This window comes from Phymastichus coffea, unplaced genomic scaffold (assembly GCF_024137745.1).
Source record: "Phymastichus coffea isolate CEN01 unplaced genomic scaffold, Cenicafe_Pcof_1.1 PCOF00070, whole genome shotgun sequence".
Classification (NCBI taxonomy): domain Eukaryota; kingdom Metazoa; phylum Arthropoda; class Insecta; order Hymenoptera; family Eulophidae; genus Phymastichus; species Phymastichus coffea.
The window spans coordinates 739,841-754,852 of NW_026706881.1; the positions used below are offsets into that span (position 1 = coordinate 739,841).

Below are 15,012 nucleotides of genomic sequence, written 5' to 3' on the forward strand. Positions count from 1 at the left end.
TTCTACCAATCTCTACGCTTTATACTCTTCCTTCGCCACATTCTCTTTGTATCATTCTTCTTCTCCTCGATATTTGACCCCTCAGTTGCTCATTACACTCTATTTTCTCATTCATCTTTCGATATGTAAATCTGTATCTGCTGTTACAAGTCTAGATATTCAATTGGATGACAGTGTTTTCAGTGAATCATTCGACACGAATCAATCATTCGTAATCATAAAGCAACTTATTCACGCCAGCAGACTCACCTGTTAACTATACCCTTCGCAGTAGCTGCACATTACATAATACTAGAAATTTCATAATCATATGTGTAGCTTGAGGTGCCACTATACCCATGGTATAAGCTTACACGAAATCACTCTCCTGAAGTCACGCCTACAGCCTGGGACTCAAATTTTAACGTCACTGGACATAAAACAAACGCATCTTTTCAAAGATTTCATTATTTATGTTGTTGATGAGTTTTCCAGGCCAATAGCGTGACCTTAGGAAAGCGTGGCTCTGCTCCCATTCTCTCTGGTAGAACTTTCGGTCTTTTTAAGGTATTTGGCTTAAAAATGGTAACAGTCTACTTTTGCAATTGCCTGAGTTGAATGTTTGCCTCTGCACACTTCCAAGTGAGTATCTTTCCATTTCTATTTGAACGCAAACGAATCACGGTAGCAGTTGCCATTTTTGCCACTACACCAAAGTTTCTGGTTGATGAATTATTAATGAGTCTCGCGATCTGGCAACGAAACTAATCCTTATTGTTGTTTTCGAAAAACAGTCGGCCTCCAGGCGCGCGGGATTGCAGTGTAGCAACTGTCGCACGCAGACGACGTCTCTGTGGCGTCGCAACGCCCAGGGTGATCCGGTTTGCAATGCCTGCGGTCTCTACTACAAATTGCACAGCGTCAACAGGCCACTCACCATGAAGAAGGACTCTATCCAGACACGCAAACGCAAGCCGAAAAACGTGAAAATCGGCGACACCCCGATCTCTGGTTCGGTAGCTCCTTGCACCATTCCTCACAACAACAATAACAACAACAATAACAACAATAACAACAGTCTCAAGATCGATCCAGGTAATTATTCAGGGAGTTGCGCGGTGGTCGGCATTACGCGGCATTCAGCAAATCATCATTTTTTAGACACTTTGAACTTCAACTGCAATGACTTGCGCCTGAACCACGCTGGTGTCACGCAGACGAGCTACGTGCAGAGTCTTTACGGCAGCCAGACACCAGTCAGTCGGATACAAACCATCTCCTACCAGCCTGAGCTCTATTACGATGCGTTACAGCAGCAACAGCAGCACCATCATCAGGATCAACAGCAGAGCCACGTACAAGAGGCTCATCACTCGCCGAAGGAGGAATGCCCCTCGCCATCGGGCGCCACTCGCTCGCCAGTACTCACCTCGGCCGGACACTCGCCTGAGCGTCATCAGGCTTCGCACATCGTCGCTCTTAGCAATTCCTCGCCAGGTCCCAATGGCAAACTTCTCATCGACACACTGGACCGACCCACTGTAGTCTCCATATCCTCGTAGACCTCTCGTCGCTCAATGTCGATTTTTACGGTTATGTGATCAACTAGTTATTGTTTTAAATGAAGCAAAGTCACGACTTGTTGTGTCAACTTTTTCTCGCCACGCTAACGAATTAACAGTGAAGATCATTTGTAATCATGACATAGATGGGTTAGTTTCAGCAAAACTTTGTGTGCGTCACTTCACGTATAAGTGTGATGCATCTTCACTGGAATCTCGTTAATTTTATCATAATATCATTTGGCAGAGGCCAATTCTTTATTGTTTATTATTATTATTATTATTATTATTATTATTATTAAGATGTAAGTTGTATCTTTTAACTGTGCATCTCTCTTCTCTCTTTTGTATATAACTATATTTCTTTTTATAACGTAACTTTCAATTACATTTTTATTAGTTTGTAAGTGACGCAGTTCTTATAGATCTGTTTGTACATTATGCGAATTTAGAAAGCTACATGGACAGAACGTTATTGATATGAGTAAATGCATTGTTGGATTTCGATATTCTACAAGACATATTGTTATGTTTCTAGAAAACATTATTTTTAAGTTACTTCCAACGAATTATGAATCAAAAGTAATATTTCCAAGAAATTTAAGTTATTGCCGAATATGTTTTTATATTTGTAAGTTTTGCATGTATAGTGATTATTGTCTTTAATCAATTCTGCGTTTTATTGCGGGTGTTGAGGTTTCTCTGTAAAAACGAAAGACGGCATTAAGAGTTTTATAGGTTTAAAATTTATATTGATTCTTGGACTTTTCAGTTCAATAATATCATAAATTGACGATTGTCTGACCAGCAATTATGGCATAACATAGTAATATTTTTTAACTTAAGATACTTCGATTCTGTCAATCTTTGTTTTTCTTATTAACAAACATAGATAGTATTGACAGACGAAGGTAAGCAGCACAATACCAAATTCTAAGTGACAATATTTTGTAAATAAATAAGTTTTGTAAAGTATATTTTAAGATAATAAAAGCACTTTCATTTGGAAATCAAAATATTTGTTAGTTTTTTCGTTACCTATAGAAATATTTGTGCATTCTTGTATTTATTATGAATCCTTCCACCTTTCAAAGTAATTAATGTCTATTATTTAGATCTCTAGAGGCAGTTTTATTAGAACAGCAGCTATTATTATTATTATTAATATTTTAATATTATCGATGATTTCTTATATAAAAATGTTTATCAACAAAATGTAGGCCGAATAGACAAAAACGAATAAATATATTTTGTAACGGAGGAAATATTTATTTGAATCCAAACCATTATTTAATTCTCGTTGTGAGGCTAACCGCCGCCTCGTTGTCGTTGCGTTGTTGTAAATGGAGCAGGTCGCTAGCTAGAAGTGCGAAATTGTCTGCGTTGCAAATCATTGTCTTGATGATCGACAAGGTTAGTTGCGTGCAGTATTAGGTAGGTTAAATCAATTACATGACTTGTTATTATTTACTATAAGATCTTTTCTCGATGACAGCATATATACATAATTCTATATATCTCAAATTACGAGAAAGAAAAACCGCATCCGCGAGTTTAACCCACGCAATGACATTTATGACAGGACAGAACTTATGTTAAATGAGGCGGGGTAGCGAATATTCATCGCTAAATGAAACAAAGGCTCTTGGAAAAGCTAGCGCCGACGTACTTGAATCAACCGGGTTGAAAATGGACGACTTTGCTGTTTAGCTCCTTTCCTGCGGCTACTGCTCCGGAGATTGGCGACGACAGTTCTTGCAACCACACAACATTCTCCTCCTGCACCACATACTCATAACTCTAGGGAATTACTTATACGTAGAGGTGCCTAGTGTACTACTGCAACGTTCCACGTGGACGTAATTCTTGAAGTCACAATAACACTCGCAGCTCTTCGTACTCTTCTGTAACACAATGTCCGTGATGTTCCTAGCTTCGCTTGCCGCCCGATTCCAATTCACTTGACCTGGAGGAAATCTTCCGCAACTCAGAGTGAGCACGCGTAGCTCGGTCAGAGATCATTCTCTCCCTACTACACGGTTACTCTCTCTCCTTGAAGTAAACCTTTCTCGCCGCACCTCTTCGCTTGCAAAGGCAAACATACGCTCGAAATAGCAAGAGTCGTGCAAATTAATTTATTGATTTTATCGCTCGGTACAGTTTGTAATATCATATGAGTATAAGTCGAAAAGATTATTTTACTTTAAATGTATTAGTAAGGGAGGAAAAATAATATTTTCAGAAAACATTTTATTAATCTACTTTTACAGCTACATTTTCTGATACTTTAATAAAAATCTAATCTAAAACCGTTTTTCTTGAGTTACTCAGTTCAATTCTAAGCGATACCGTCTACTAAATGACTCTTTTTGTAGAATCATTCTTTACTCATACCTAAAGTGACATCGTGAGCACTTATCGACAGATTTTTTCAAAACCCTTTCTGCTATGACATCATCTGATAAAGGTTGTGCCTTTGTGCAATGCAACTTTAACTCGACACATTTAAATAGCACTTAAGATTGTTTAAAGTAATTATATGATACGGATAATACAAAAATATCAAGCAGCATTATTTGGTTATTATTTAGTTGATTTCATAGAACGTTAATTATAATTAAGGAAAATGTACTAAAGTTGGAATGTCTATTGGATTCATGTTTATATTTCAATTTTCAAATTTTATCTTTTGCATATTTCTGATTAGATGTGACTGCTAGATAGTAATTATTAACTGTTTAGTATTGTCAACGACTATAGATGTCTAACTATCTATAAATATTTGTTGACAATATTAAACAGAACCACGTGTGTCCGTATAGTGTACTTTGAAAGCAGCATACTTTAACTAAGAAAAATAAATATTCCTTAGCAAAGAGCATATCAATTTATATATATTTCAATTGTCAATTAGACTGTTTGATCAAGATTAATCAACAAAATCTGCTGCCTATTGACCTTGAATAGGCTTTTAAGGCTCTCTATCAGAGTTTGAGCGAAGATTATCTAAGATAGAGAAGTACAGAGTTCGTTCAATTCGAAAATGATAAAATGCGTGCAACAGATTAGCCGACGAAGATAAAATAGGATTTTTTCCGTGAGCATTTTCCTGTATAATACATTATCGAATGCTTATTGGGAAACAATACTTTTTCGTCGAATCATTATATTATAATCAAGTCATGAATTTGATCTACAGCTGTAAGTTTTTATTTGTGCTTTTGTACTGAAGTTATGATGCAGAGTCTAAAATTGGTAAATAAAATAAATTTAAGCATTAATAATTAGAAAATAAGTTTTCATTGTTTTTAATTGTTCAATAGCCATGTGTAAAAATCGTAAGTTAACTTAATAGAGATAAAATAAGTCAAATAAACTAAAGATATGATTGCGTTAATCATACTGTGACAATGCTAATTATGATAAGATATTGATAAAGTTTCTGAAATATAGAGATAATTTATAGATAATATAGAGATAATTATTCAAATCATAATTTCTGTTGCATTTTCGGCTTTATCACTATCAAAGACAAACAATCACGACTATAATTCTAATAATAAATGATAAAAAACGTCGATAAATTTATCTAATCAATCAGATTTGAAAGCTGGTGCATTGCACCTTGCGAATAAACACGATTGTTTGAAATATCCATTGTATAGTATTGCGATAATATGTAATTATGTATATGATTGTTCTGTGTTCTCTGCAACTTTATTCCTGTGTAGAATAAGACAATTTAGAGCACTAGAAGTATATAATGATGTTTTCATGTTTTTCTTTTCACCAAGGTGATAATCGACCTGTCGCAAAAAGCTTTCTACAATACAACTGTACGAATCGAATAGTAAAATATAGTACAAACCCGCATGATAACGCGATGAAAAATGTTGAAGAAAAATTGTAGTCTGAAAAGTTTTAATAAAAAAAAAAAACAGACGAGCTGCTCGCGGTTTTAAGCGGAAAAGCTGAAATAAGCTGGCGCGTAAGAGTACGAAAAGAAAAAATAGTCGCGCGCGCGATACACCATACGCACGTGCTGCGAGCTTATGTGCTCTCGTTTCGAAATCTCGCGGCTAGACGGCGTGGGCGTCTTGCTCATTCGCACACCTTGGTGTAAGTGCGCACCTGTGTCAAGTAGCAGCAGCAACAGCAGGAGATACGACGGTACGGACGACGCAACGTGTGCTTGCTACTCAGCCACTCCGAGTATTGCTATACCAATCTCACCATCGAATATCCATCACCACTGCATTTTCATACCGCTTCCCGAACATTTACAACGTCAGGAGGATAAGCTGGCTTCGAGCTGTCGAGGTACGTTACTGTTCACTTTCTTTCATTTCGTTTCCCTCTCGTTAAACAACGGCGTGCAAGTATCGTCGCTCTTGTGAACTACTTTTGAACGTGATTTGCCAAACTTCTTACCAACACCGCTGTTTTATTAGCAATCTAATGGTCGGGTACGGGACTTGGAATATCAGATGTCGGTTTTGCGATCGAAGAGTTGAACATTCATTCGTTTAGCTTGCTCTCAGTATTTGCTAATTTTGAAGAAATTTTCCCGTTCTTTGGAAGATCAACATTGATGAAAAAGCGCATGAGTCACTATCGAAATGAAGCACCGCAGTACACGAGAATTCATAAAATACGAGGTTCGTTCAAATATAAGCGATCGCGCCGACAATGGCAAACGAAATGGAAATGCGACCGGAGGCATTCAATTGGAACATTAGTATCCAAGTGAAACGTTAATGTGGATCCTCGACGTAATAGGTATTCATGAAAAGCACAGGTGGCCGCGCGCTGGATTTTCAGTCGCGATCGCTGCTGTGGTTGCTTCTTTTGCTGCTGTTAATGTTAGTTTAAATGTCCAAACATTGAGTTACATTCACGCGAATATTAATGAAATCGAACCGAAAGAATATGGCGTCGAGCTATTTCGTTCGTTTTCCCCTTTGAATTTTATTCAGACATGTTGTACTGTAGCTCAGCAAGCACGTTTCAGGCATTTCGTGTAGAAGTATCAAGAATTGTAATAACACTTGCTCTCCAGTATTTAGAGCCCACTCGAATAAACTATTCATCCATTGGTGAGAAATAAAATGTTGAAAACGTGTACGTACGCTGGAATAATATTCACACATACGCACCACCGATTTATTAGCTGTTCTTGGTTGCACACGACACTTTTTATTTCACCTTTCAAATCTCAAATTCATAAAGCAGTCTGAACAACGTCCATGACTTTGTTTTAATAAATCATATGTACACAAACGTGCGCGCGGCAGCGAAGATTTTCTGAACGCGCGTGTTCGCTCTCGGTTTTATTTCGGCGAAACCGCCTAATGAGCAGGTTGCTGAATTGAAAATCTGTTAACACTGGTTGGCATTGTGCACACATGAAATGGCAAAAAGTCGAATTGTGTGCGCACGCGAGAGAGAGAGAGAGAGAGAGAGAGAGAGAGAGAGAGAGAGAGAGAGAGAGAAAGAGTGACGGAGAAAAATCGCGAGGTAATAGCGCTTTTATGCTCGAGTTTCGACTGCGAGAGCGACGGCACGGCGGGCAAGTGCTGGCTCACCGTGCAGATACACTGGCTGCGAGCTGTTTGATAAAATGTTTTATTAATGATTAGGGAATCGTAGCTGCAGATTACAATACGTGGTAGATAATGAAAATTAAGTCGTTAGACGATAACGGCCAACGTTCAAATCGATACACCACGGCAGATACTCCTGTATCATACACGCGTGTATCCTCGGATATTTCTCTTGTACTTTCATTTTCATCCCTCGACTCACGCACCATTTGCTCCTTCAGTATTATCAATGCATGAACCGTGCTCGATATTTTCAACAGCGAGCGACATCCATTTCTATCAATCAGTGTCCAATCCAGCAAATACTATAATTCACTGTAAACTGATCTTCCAAATCAATTATCAAAACTTTATTGTTGATTTATTATTTGCTCCTGTGCTTCTTATAAAAGCGCTACTGCGAATGTGCTTTTGATTTACATTGATATATTCATCCGCACCACGATACAAATTTTACGTCGCCAACTTATTTCACATGATTTCTTTGAATTGAATTGTCAAAGTGAATTTGATTACCAATACTTTTAAGGGCTTGCTTATATATATCCAGACATCGAACATGTCACGTGAAAAAATTAATTACTTTTTACCTGCTGTCTGATGTCCAACGTTCGATGTCCGCTTAGGCTGATTGTAAGATTCAAATGATTTTGCATTACCACAAATGTAAAACGTTTAAATGTGGATGACATCAACGAATACTTGCATATTGTTCTTGGCTTTATCGACAGTATATAAATTGAATATACTTACGAGTGAAGATGGCTTTTAGGACTATCGATAACAACTTCAGTAAGCTGGAAGCGATTATTTTTTAATCTCTCTCGGTGAACGCGGGAAAAAATATTGTATTTAGACATCCAATTTTTTGTTATTACTGTTTTATTAAAAAACAAATAATACATGACTAAACCATTGAGATTTGTTGAAACAGTACATTTTCTAACATTTTCTAATCTACGGTTTTTTTAACAAAATCGTAGGTTCACGGCACGAGCCTGACGACGAGTGCTGTAACGAGTTTCGTCAACAAGCCTATTCGCGTCAGTTAGAGACAGTATTTTTTCGTACAAGAGGGGAAAGCAAGCGCCGAAGGTACCATTTGGAGGTTAGAACGCGGAATAGTACATTACGATACAAGTGCGGGAAAGTAGATTGTTGTCTCGTGTGGCGTTTACGCCCGAGCGAAGCGAGAAACTCTTTCCCGAACATGTGCCGTACCGTATTTTTTTATACGACGCGTGGAAAGTGCGATTTTCAACGCATGTTTTTTGCCGAGCGTGCGGGAAAAACGGACTTTCCGCACGGAGTGTCGAAAAAATACTTATTAACAGTAAAGGTGTTCTGTTTCGTATGTTCCGGTACCATACCCATAAATCAACCAATGATGCTTCGAAAAAAGCTTTCCTGTATGATTTATCAATATTAAAAGTTCGACAGCACTTTTCAAATGAGTATTACGTTTGTTCTACACATCATCCTTCAACACCCTCATTTCAGTAAAAAAATTGTCACCTGCTCTGCACATCTTACGATAACATGTCTGACTGAATGTTTTTAAATGCTATCCAAGCATTAGGAATATTGCTCTTTTTGGAATTTTTCTAACTTCCATTGTGGTTTTATAAGACGATTACAATTAATTCTCAATGTTTAAATTTTTGAAAACGAATTGAAATAATATTAGACAAAATGGAAAACTATATATTTGAATGATTTGATATTCAACATTTTTGGCAAACCATACTTGTGAAGAGATCTGATTTGAATGAGCATAATATAAATTTAATATTTCGTTAATGTAATAATGTAATGTAAAAGTAAAGTGAGGAAATATCTATATTTAAATCCAAAGAAAGAATCGAGTTGGATATAGGTATCATTCCGTTAATAATTCACTCGTTTTTACGAATTTTTGTGACTCAATGTGACAAGACTTGCAAGATGACAAACGAGTTAATTGTCTGTTTACAGAAAGATCTCCATGAAGTGAATTGCTTGAAATCAAGTTGCGAAGGAGTTATAGAGGAGAATAAAAGAAAAACCTATCCTATAAATTTCCGCAATAAGAACTCGTTTATTTCTTCGAAATACGACTTTGGAGTTCGCGTAAAGTCACACGTCTGCTATGTTGAAAAAGTCATCACTCTTGGTTTCTCGGATCTTTTTAACAATGAAGCGATAAAAATATGTTTTTTTTTTCAACGACTAAGCTCAAGGAATCATAAAACCTTGCCGCCACACTCAATGTTACAACATTGCGAATGTTGCTTTAAAATATAATCTACGCGTAAATATAAAGACCATTTTATAAGACGATACTCTTAACAGCTCTGATACCTTGTAACTATCATATATATACGATAGTTACTCATCTCTACTATCGACGAGTGAAAAACATTTAGACAGCGCTTCCTTCTCAACTAAATCGTTACGAAATTCAAAATTTTCAACTTGTAATTCAGCTAATGATGTCTTGAAACGACGTAATTAAAGGACTAAAATGTAATTGATCAAAAAAAGTAAGCTATAGTTAATGCAAGTAAGACATGCGGACGCCTCTGTGGAATTTTACGTCGTGTACATATAGCAGCTCATAAAGGCATCCGAGAAAACACACAAAAGAGGCACGAGGTGCGCGCTAATTACGCAACAACGTCTCGGTGCTTGATGGGGAGAGGAGACAGGAGCGCAATATTTATTTGCCCTCGGAAAGCTTCTAATGAGTGCAATGGGCACTGGTCGGCAGAATGGCCAATATTACATTGACACAGGCACGCGCGTCGGCGTTCGTCACGATTGCACGCGGCAACATGTTTTTCCGTCGATACGCTTATCGCACGGCGCGATCTGTAGCCATCGGACTGACCGCTCGGCTGTCACGTCGACATCGAGCAGCGCGCTTGCGCGATAACGTCGAAAAATGCCCTATCTACGCCTACATCTAGCCGCCTCCGCCGCCCTCGCGCCTCGCTCTCCGCGGACGCCAAGCAGATAAGCTGGAACGCGGGATTACCGCTCGCGATTCGCAGCTGATGACGCAAGCTCCACTCGACAGCGAGCGAGCAGTCACAAGGACGGAGGAGCTTTGCCGCTTGGGCTCAAGCTGTACTCTACCTGTGTGTACCTGTCTCGCTTGTAACTCATCGCGCCGCGGCCGCCATTGTTGCGCGCCTCAACAACGCCGAACATGAGCCGCGTGCAGGTCGCCTTGCCGCTTGCGAAATCCAATGAGCGATCGAGACCAAGAACCTCGCGTCCCGTCACTCCTCGCCTTCTCCTTCGAACGTCTCACTTTTACGCTACGTTCTTTCCCGTCTTTGCCCCTTCTTCTTCTTCTTCTTCTTCTTCTTCTTCTTCTTCTTCTTCTTCTTCTTCTTTTAACGATTTCCCGTTCGAAGCACATTCAATAACTTTATGCTTATTATCGTTTAACGACGTTTGCATTATAAGAATGGAGCTCGAACGACCAGTTCAAATTTCTTATTCAAATTCTAGAAGACATTCAAAGACGTCTGTATTCTCTTTTAAAACAATAAAACAATAATTGTGATAGGAAAAAATTATTGATTCTGCTCACAGAGTGCGCGTCTTGTAAAATCAGTACAGGAAAAATAAAGTCAACGTACGAGAGATGTTAAATATAACTTCACGAATTCACAAATATTTACAACAGCCAGATAAACATCGGTCTGCGTTTCAATTAATCGCACACGATATCACACTTTCACATGAATTTGCACAAACGTATCCAAAGTTGAGTGATAGCGACAGAAGTATTATTAAGCACGAATAACATACAAATATACATACGTGTGTGTGCGTGCGTATGTGTATGTGTTTGAATTGGCAGGACCGGGAGGGTTGCGTGCGGCATTGGCTGCTGCTGATGACTGTCTGGTGCCTTGACATCAACCAGGTACCAGTCGCTGGAAATTATCATTTTAGCTGATAATAGCTAATGTAATGATGCAGTTTTATCTCTTATTATCATGGGAAACGAGATAAATCGCGATAGTGTCGTTTATTTTGACAACGAGAAAGGGAAAGAGTATAATACTTCCTATGTATTCGTAATGAGCTTTACTTGATAATAATTTGATATTTTTTCATCGTCATTTGCAACGCCACCATTCACGTCAATTTGTCAAAATTAATATAAAGAAGTATTTCGGGTAATCACATAAAAAAATTTTTCCCCTTAGGACTTATTAATTAGAAAAAAACTTGATCAACGTTTTCATCACGTTTTGTATCACCCTGTTCAAGACCTAGAAGTCGAGCGAATATTACATTCTTATCAAACAAATTGAAAAGTCGTTATTTGATATAAAAAGATACACAATATCGAACTGTACAAAAATTTTAAATCTTTAAAATCAAATTTACAATTTCAAAATGGCTATATGTTATGCAACATGCTGCCAATAGAGCAAATATGCAGTGATTAACTAGAAAGCCGTAAATTAAATTAGATTAATGTATTTTCTTTTTATTTTTCATTTAATTTCTAAATAAAATATACAAATTTATATATTCTTTTTTATTGTTTTTATATTTCTAATATAATTACAGGTTCAATAAGTTGTATGCCAACTAAGAGCATGTACTCGATTTTGAAATTGCGCCAATACAATGTACTTTTGATGGGATTTGTCATATGACTTAGAAGCGAACGCGCGCGCGTGTGTGTGTGTCTGTACATTTGCGAGGGACAAATATATGTGTGTGTATACATATATTTGTTCCTCGCAATAAATGTTGACAAAAACATTGTTTGGTAATAACTAATGGAATATTTATCAAAATATGCGTGTACATAAGTAGTGTTATTTAGTTTTTATTTGCTTATTTGCAATGCTCTCAGATCCATTTCATTATTGACATTGACTATAATTTTATTTGAAAAAATAAAAAGAATTGTTATGCCTTAGAAAATTGTCGCAATGAAAAAATTATCACTAATGTCTCTTTTAGTTGTTGCTTATATGTATATATATTTTTAGAACGTACATAGACAGCTCGAAAAATTTGAATAAATTCAATAGCATCTCAATTCAGCTTTAAACAGACGAACAAAAAATTGTTTGGCATCGAAGCCCTACACTCGCTACGATAAGCGCATGAAAAACGTATTCATACATTTTATTAATACGGGAAAGAAGCTCGATCGCGGGCCACAAAATAATATCTCGAGCGGGAATTCAAATAATTTCATGATTAGAAATCAAACTGTATTTCACCAGGATTATATATATATTCATCTTCAATTTGAATTTATCTGTTATTGGCAGATGTTAGTAAAATTATCATATCCGAATTATTATAGATAGTTCAGACTACTGATTTTTTTTATTGAAGAAAGATCTCGTGAGAAGACGTCTTATTTTAACGAGATTTCTTCTTGTTACAAGTGGATTGGACAATAGGGTTGGCACGAAGCGAACCTTCCATCTCGGTATACTAAGGTATTGTCGCTCATACAGTAAACTTGCAAACTAATGAATCATCAACCAAGAGAAAGTTGCCTCCAGATTGTATCATCGAAGCCTCTATAGACTTGTCACGTGATAATATATAGCAGTAGCAGCTTATCGATCAGTATACGATCATTCTTAGCAACGGAATCTTTTTAATTTCCAAAGTGTAATAAACAAGACCGGAGATGACAAGTGTTCGATGAATTGAAATGTAATAAATGACCAAATCATGGAAGTGATGGCAATATCATTGCATTAAAGTGCTCTTAATAAGCATGGCACTGATATATAGCTTTATTGCGTCTTCGAATGTCGATAAAGTAAGGTTGATTATTAATTCAAGATCGAAGATTTGCAGTAGATGTGCTGGTGTTTTGTGAGGATTCAACGTCGTTATTGAAAACGTAGAGCGTATACGGTGGGCGGCCTATCGAGCGTCGAAGATTTTCTCAGGAGGCGAGAGGCGAGAGGCGCATCAGCCGATAACCCACAGAGTGCTAACAACGCAGGTACATCGGCGAGCGATAGCCGATGCGTGCTTGTGTGCGCGCGTCAAGGTGTCGCGCCCCCGCGTGTGTTCATATAGCCCAGGCATCGCTCAAGCGAGAGCCGTTTAACAAACACCTGAGAGAGATAGTGGACATTTCGGATTTATTGATCGACCAACGATACACGTGAGAATTCGACCTCTTCGCGTACGTGCGCGCGCGCGCTTCTATGTATATTCCTCAATTTTTGTTTCGATAACGAAAAATACGTCGACTTTACGTGCGCGGAGGAGCAGCCGAGAGTAAATGCGTGCAGTTTACACACACGTGTGTATTTTTAAAGTTTCGCTGGATTGCTCTCGGTTGTTGACTCGCTGGATTACGGACTGAAGTATCTTGTATAAATAACAGTCTATTCGAAATTTCTTGTTGAATCCTAAGCCAACGAAAATTCGAATCGTCGTAAATTGTTCAACGACTATAGAAGTGCTCGGACAAATAAACATAAAAATATTAACTGGTATTAACGTGTTTTTTTTACTCATGCCAAATATTTTTTACCAAGTTATAGACTATCTCTGGTGCATCTAACTTCATACTATTCGTTTTCTTGATGAGAAATAGCGGCATGTACGTGATTAATTTGATTTTGTGCTCAAATTACGTAGAAACGAATGCGCTATCTCTCAAGCACCTTCATTCACCTATTTTACAGCTCCAATTTAGACTCCATTTTGATCAAATTGAACAATATGAAATTGCTTGTAAGTTCATGGTAAAAAGTAAACTCAAAAGCTGTCGATTACATGCACTATTTTTACTACAATTCATCATGAAGCTTTTATTGATAGTTAAATTGGACTATCGTAAGATCGTACTCAAGCGATAATTCAATGCGAGAATAATTGCACTACTCAAATTGACAAAGTTCATGTGCTGATAAATGACATGCTGAAGTGTGAGTTATGCACCTTAGCCGCAGGAGAGCGTAATATGTCATACCTTCATAGATTCCACATCAAAAGTCGAGCATGTATTATAGAGTATTAAAATGTCTGCATTATATTTTTCTAGTTTATAGTCCGCTGAAACGAGAATATCAAGTGACGAGAATATTTCTATGGATTTTCTATTGCACATAGAAAAAGAAGCGTGATTGAATCATTAAACGAGTATTTTGTTGTCAAATGCAAAGCAAATGATGACTGTGCACTGAAAACTCCCAAAATAGTAAATAAGAAAAAGTAAAACCAGTACAAACAAGACCATCAATCACTATTATTTAACGTATGCCAAAGAAAGAACATCTCTGTTGAGAGTACAGTAGAAAGCGGCGAACCGCGGGGAGCGCGTCAGTCTGGAAAGGCTGGTCAGCGACGACAAGTCGGCGCAAGAATTTTCCAGTCAATCTGGGTGCGCGTGCGCGCCTGCTGGAAGCCATTGTGCGTAATCGAGGTCCTGGGCGGTAGCGCCCAAGTGCAAACATCCTCGGCCGATGATGACGCACACGCTGAATCAGGCGCGTTCGACTGCTGTTGCTGCTGCTGCTGCTGCTGCTGCTGCGCCCCTATTCGCCTAATGTCGTTCACGCGGCCGTAATAATAAGTTTCGTCGGGCCGTCTACTGGCCCAGTGACTGACTCAGCGCGCACTTCTTAGCCTCTCCAAACGTCGCATTGTTCCCTGCTCGGACCGATATAATCTTGTCACGCCTCATCATTACGTCTTCGTTGGTTTATTGTGCGATAATCCCTCCTGCCGCTTGTCCTATACTTATTTCATTTTTTAAATAAAAAATTGAATTATAGAATTATTAAATTATCAAATTATTAACAAACTTAAATCTATCAGTTCCTCTTATCCACAATTTATCACAACTTGTTCTGTTGCTAACAATTCTT

The 15,012-nt window shown here is 37.9% G+C and overlaps 1 protein-coding gene across 2 annotated transcripts in view; it reads left to right on the forward strand.

The window, feature by feature from the left end:
- The window catches only part of LOC131667721 (box A-binding factor-like), a 38,977-nt gene extending 36,420 nt beyond the window's left edge, over nt 1-2,557 (forward strand). For both annotated transcript variants that reach the window (XM_058941358.1, XM_058941359.1), the window contains exons 7-8: nt 774-1,074; nt 1,141-2,557. In XM_058941358.1, the coding sequence (XP_058797341.1) occupies nt 774-1,074; nt 1,141-1,541 (702 nt within the window). In that variant the 3' untranslated portion in view covers nt 1,542-2,557. The remainder of the gene's footprint in view (nt 1-773; nt 1,075-1,140) is intronic.
- The last annotated feature ends 12,455 nt before the right edge of the window (nt 2,558-15,012 follow it).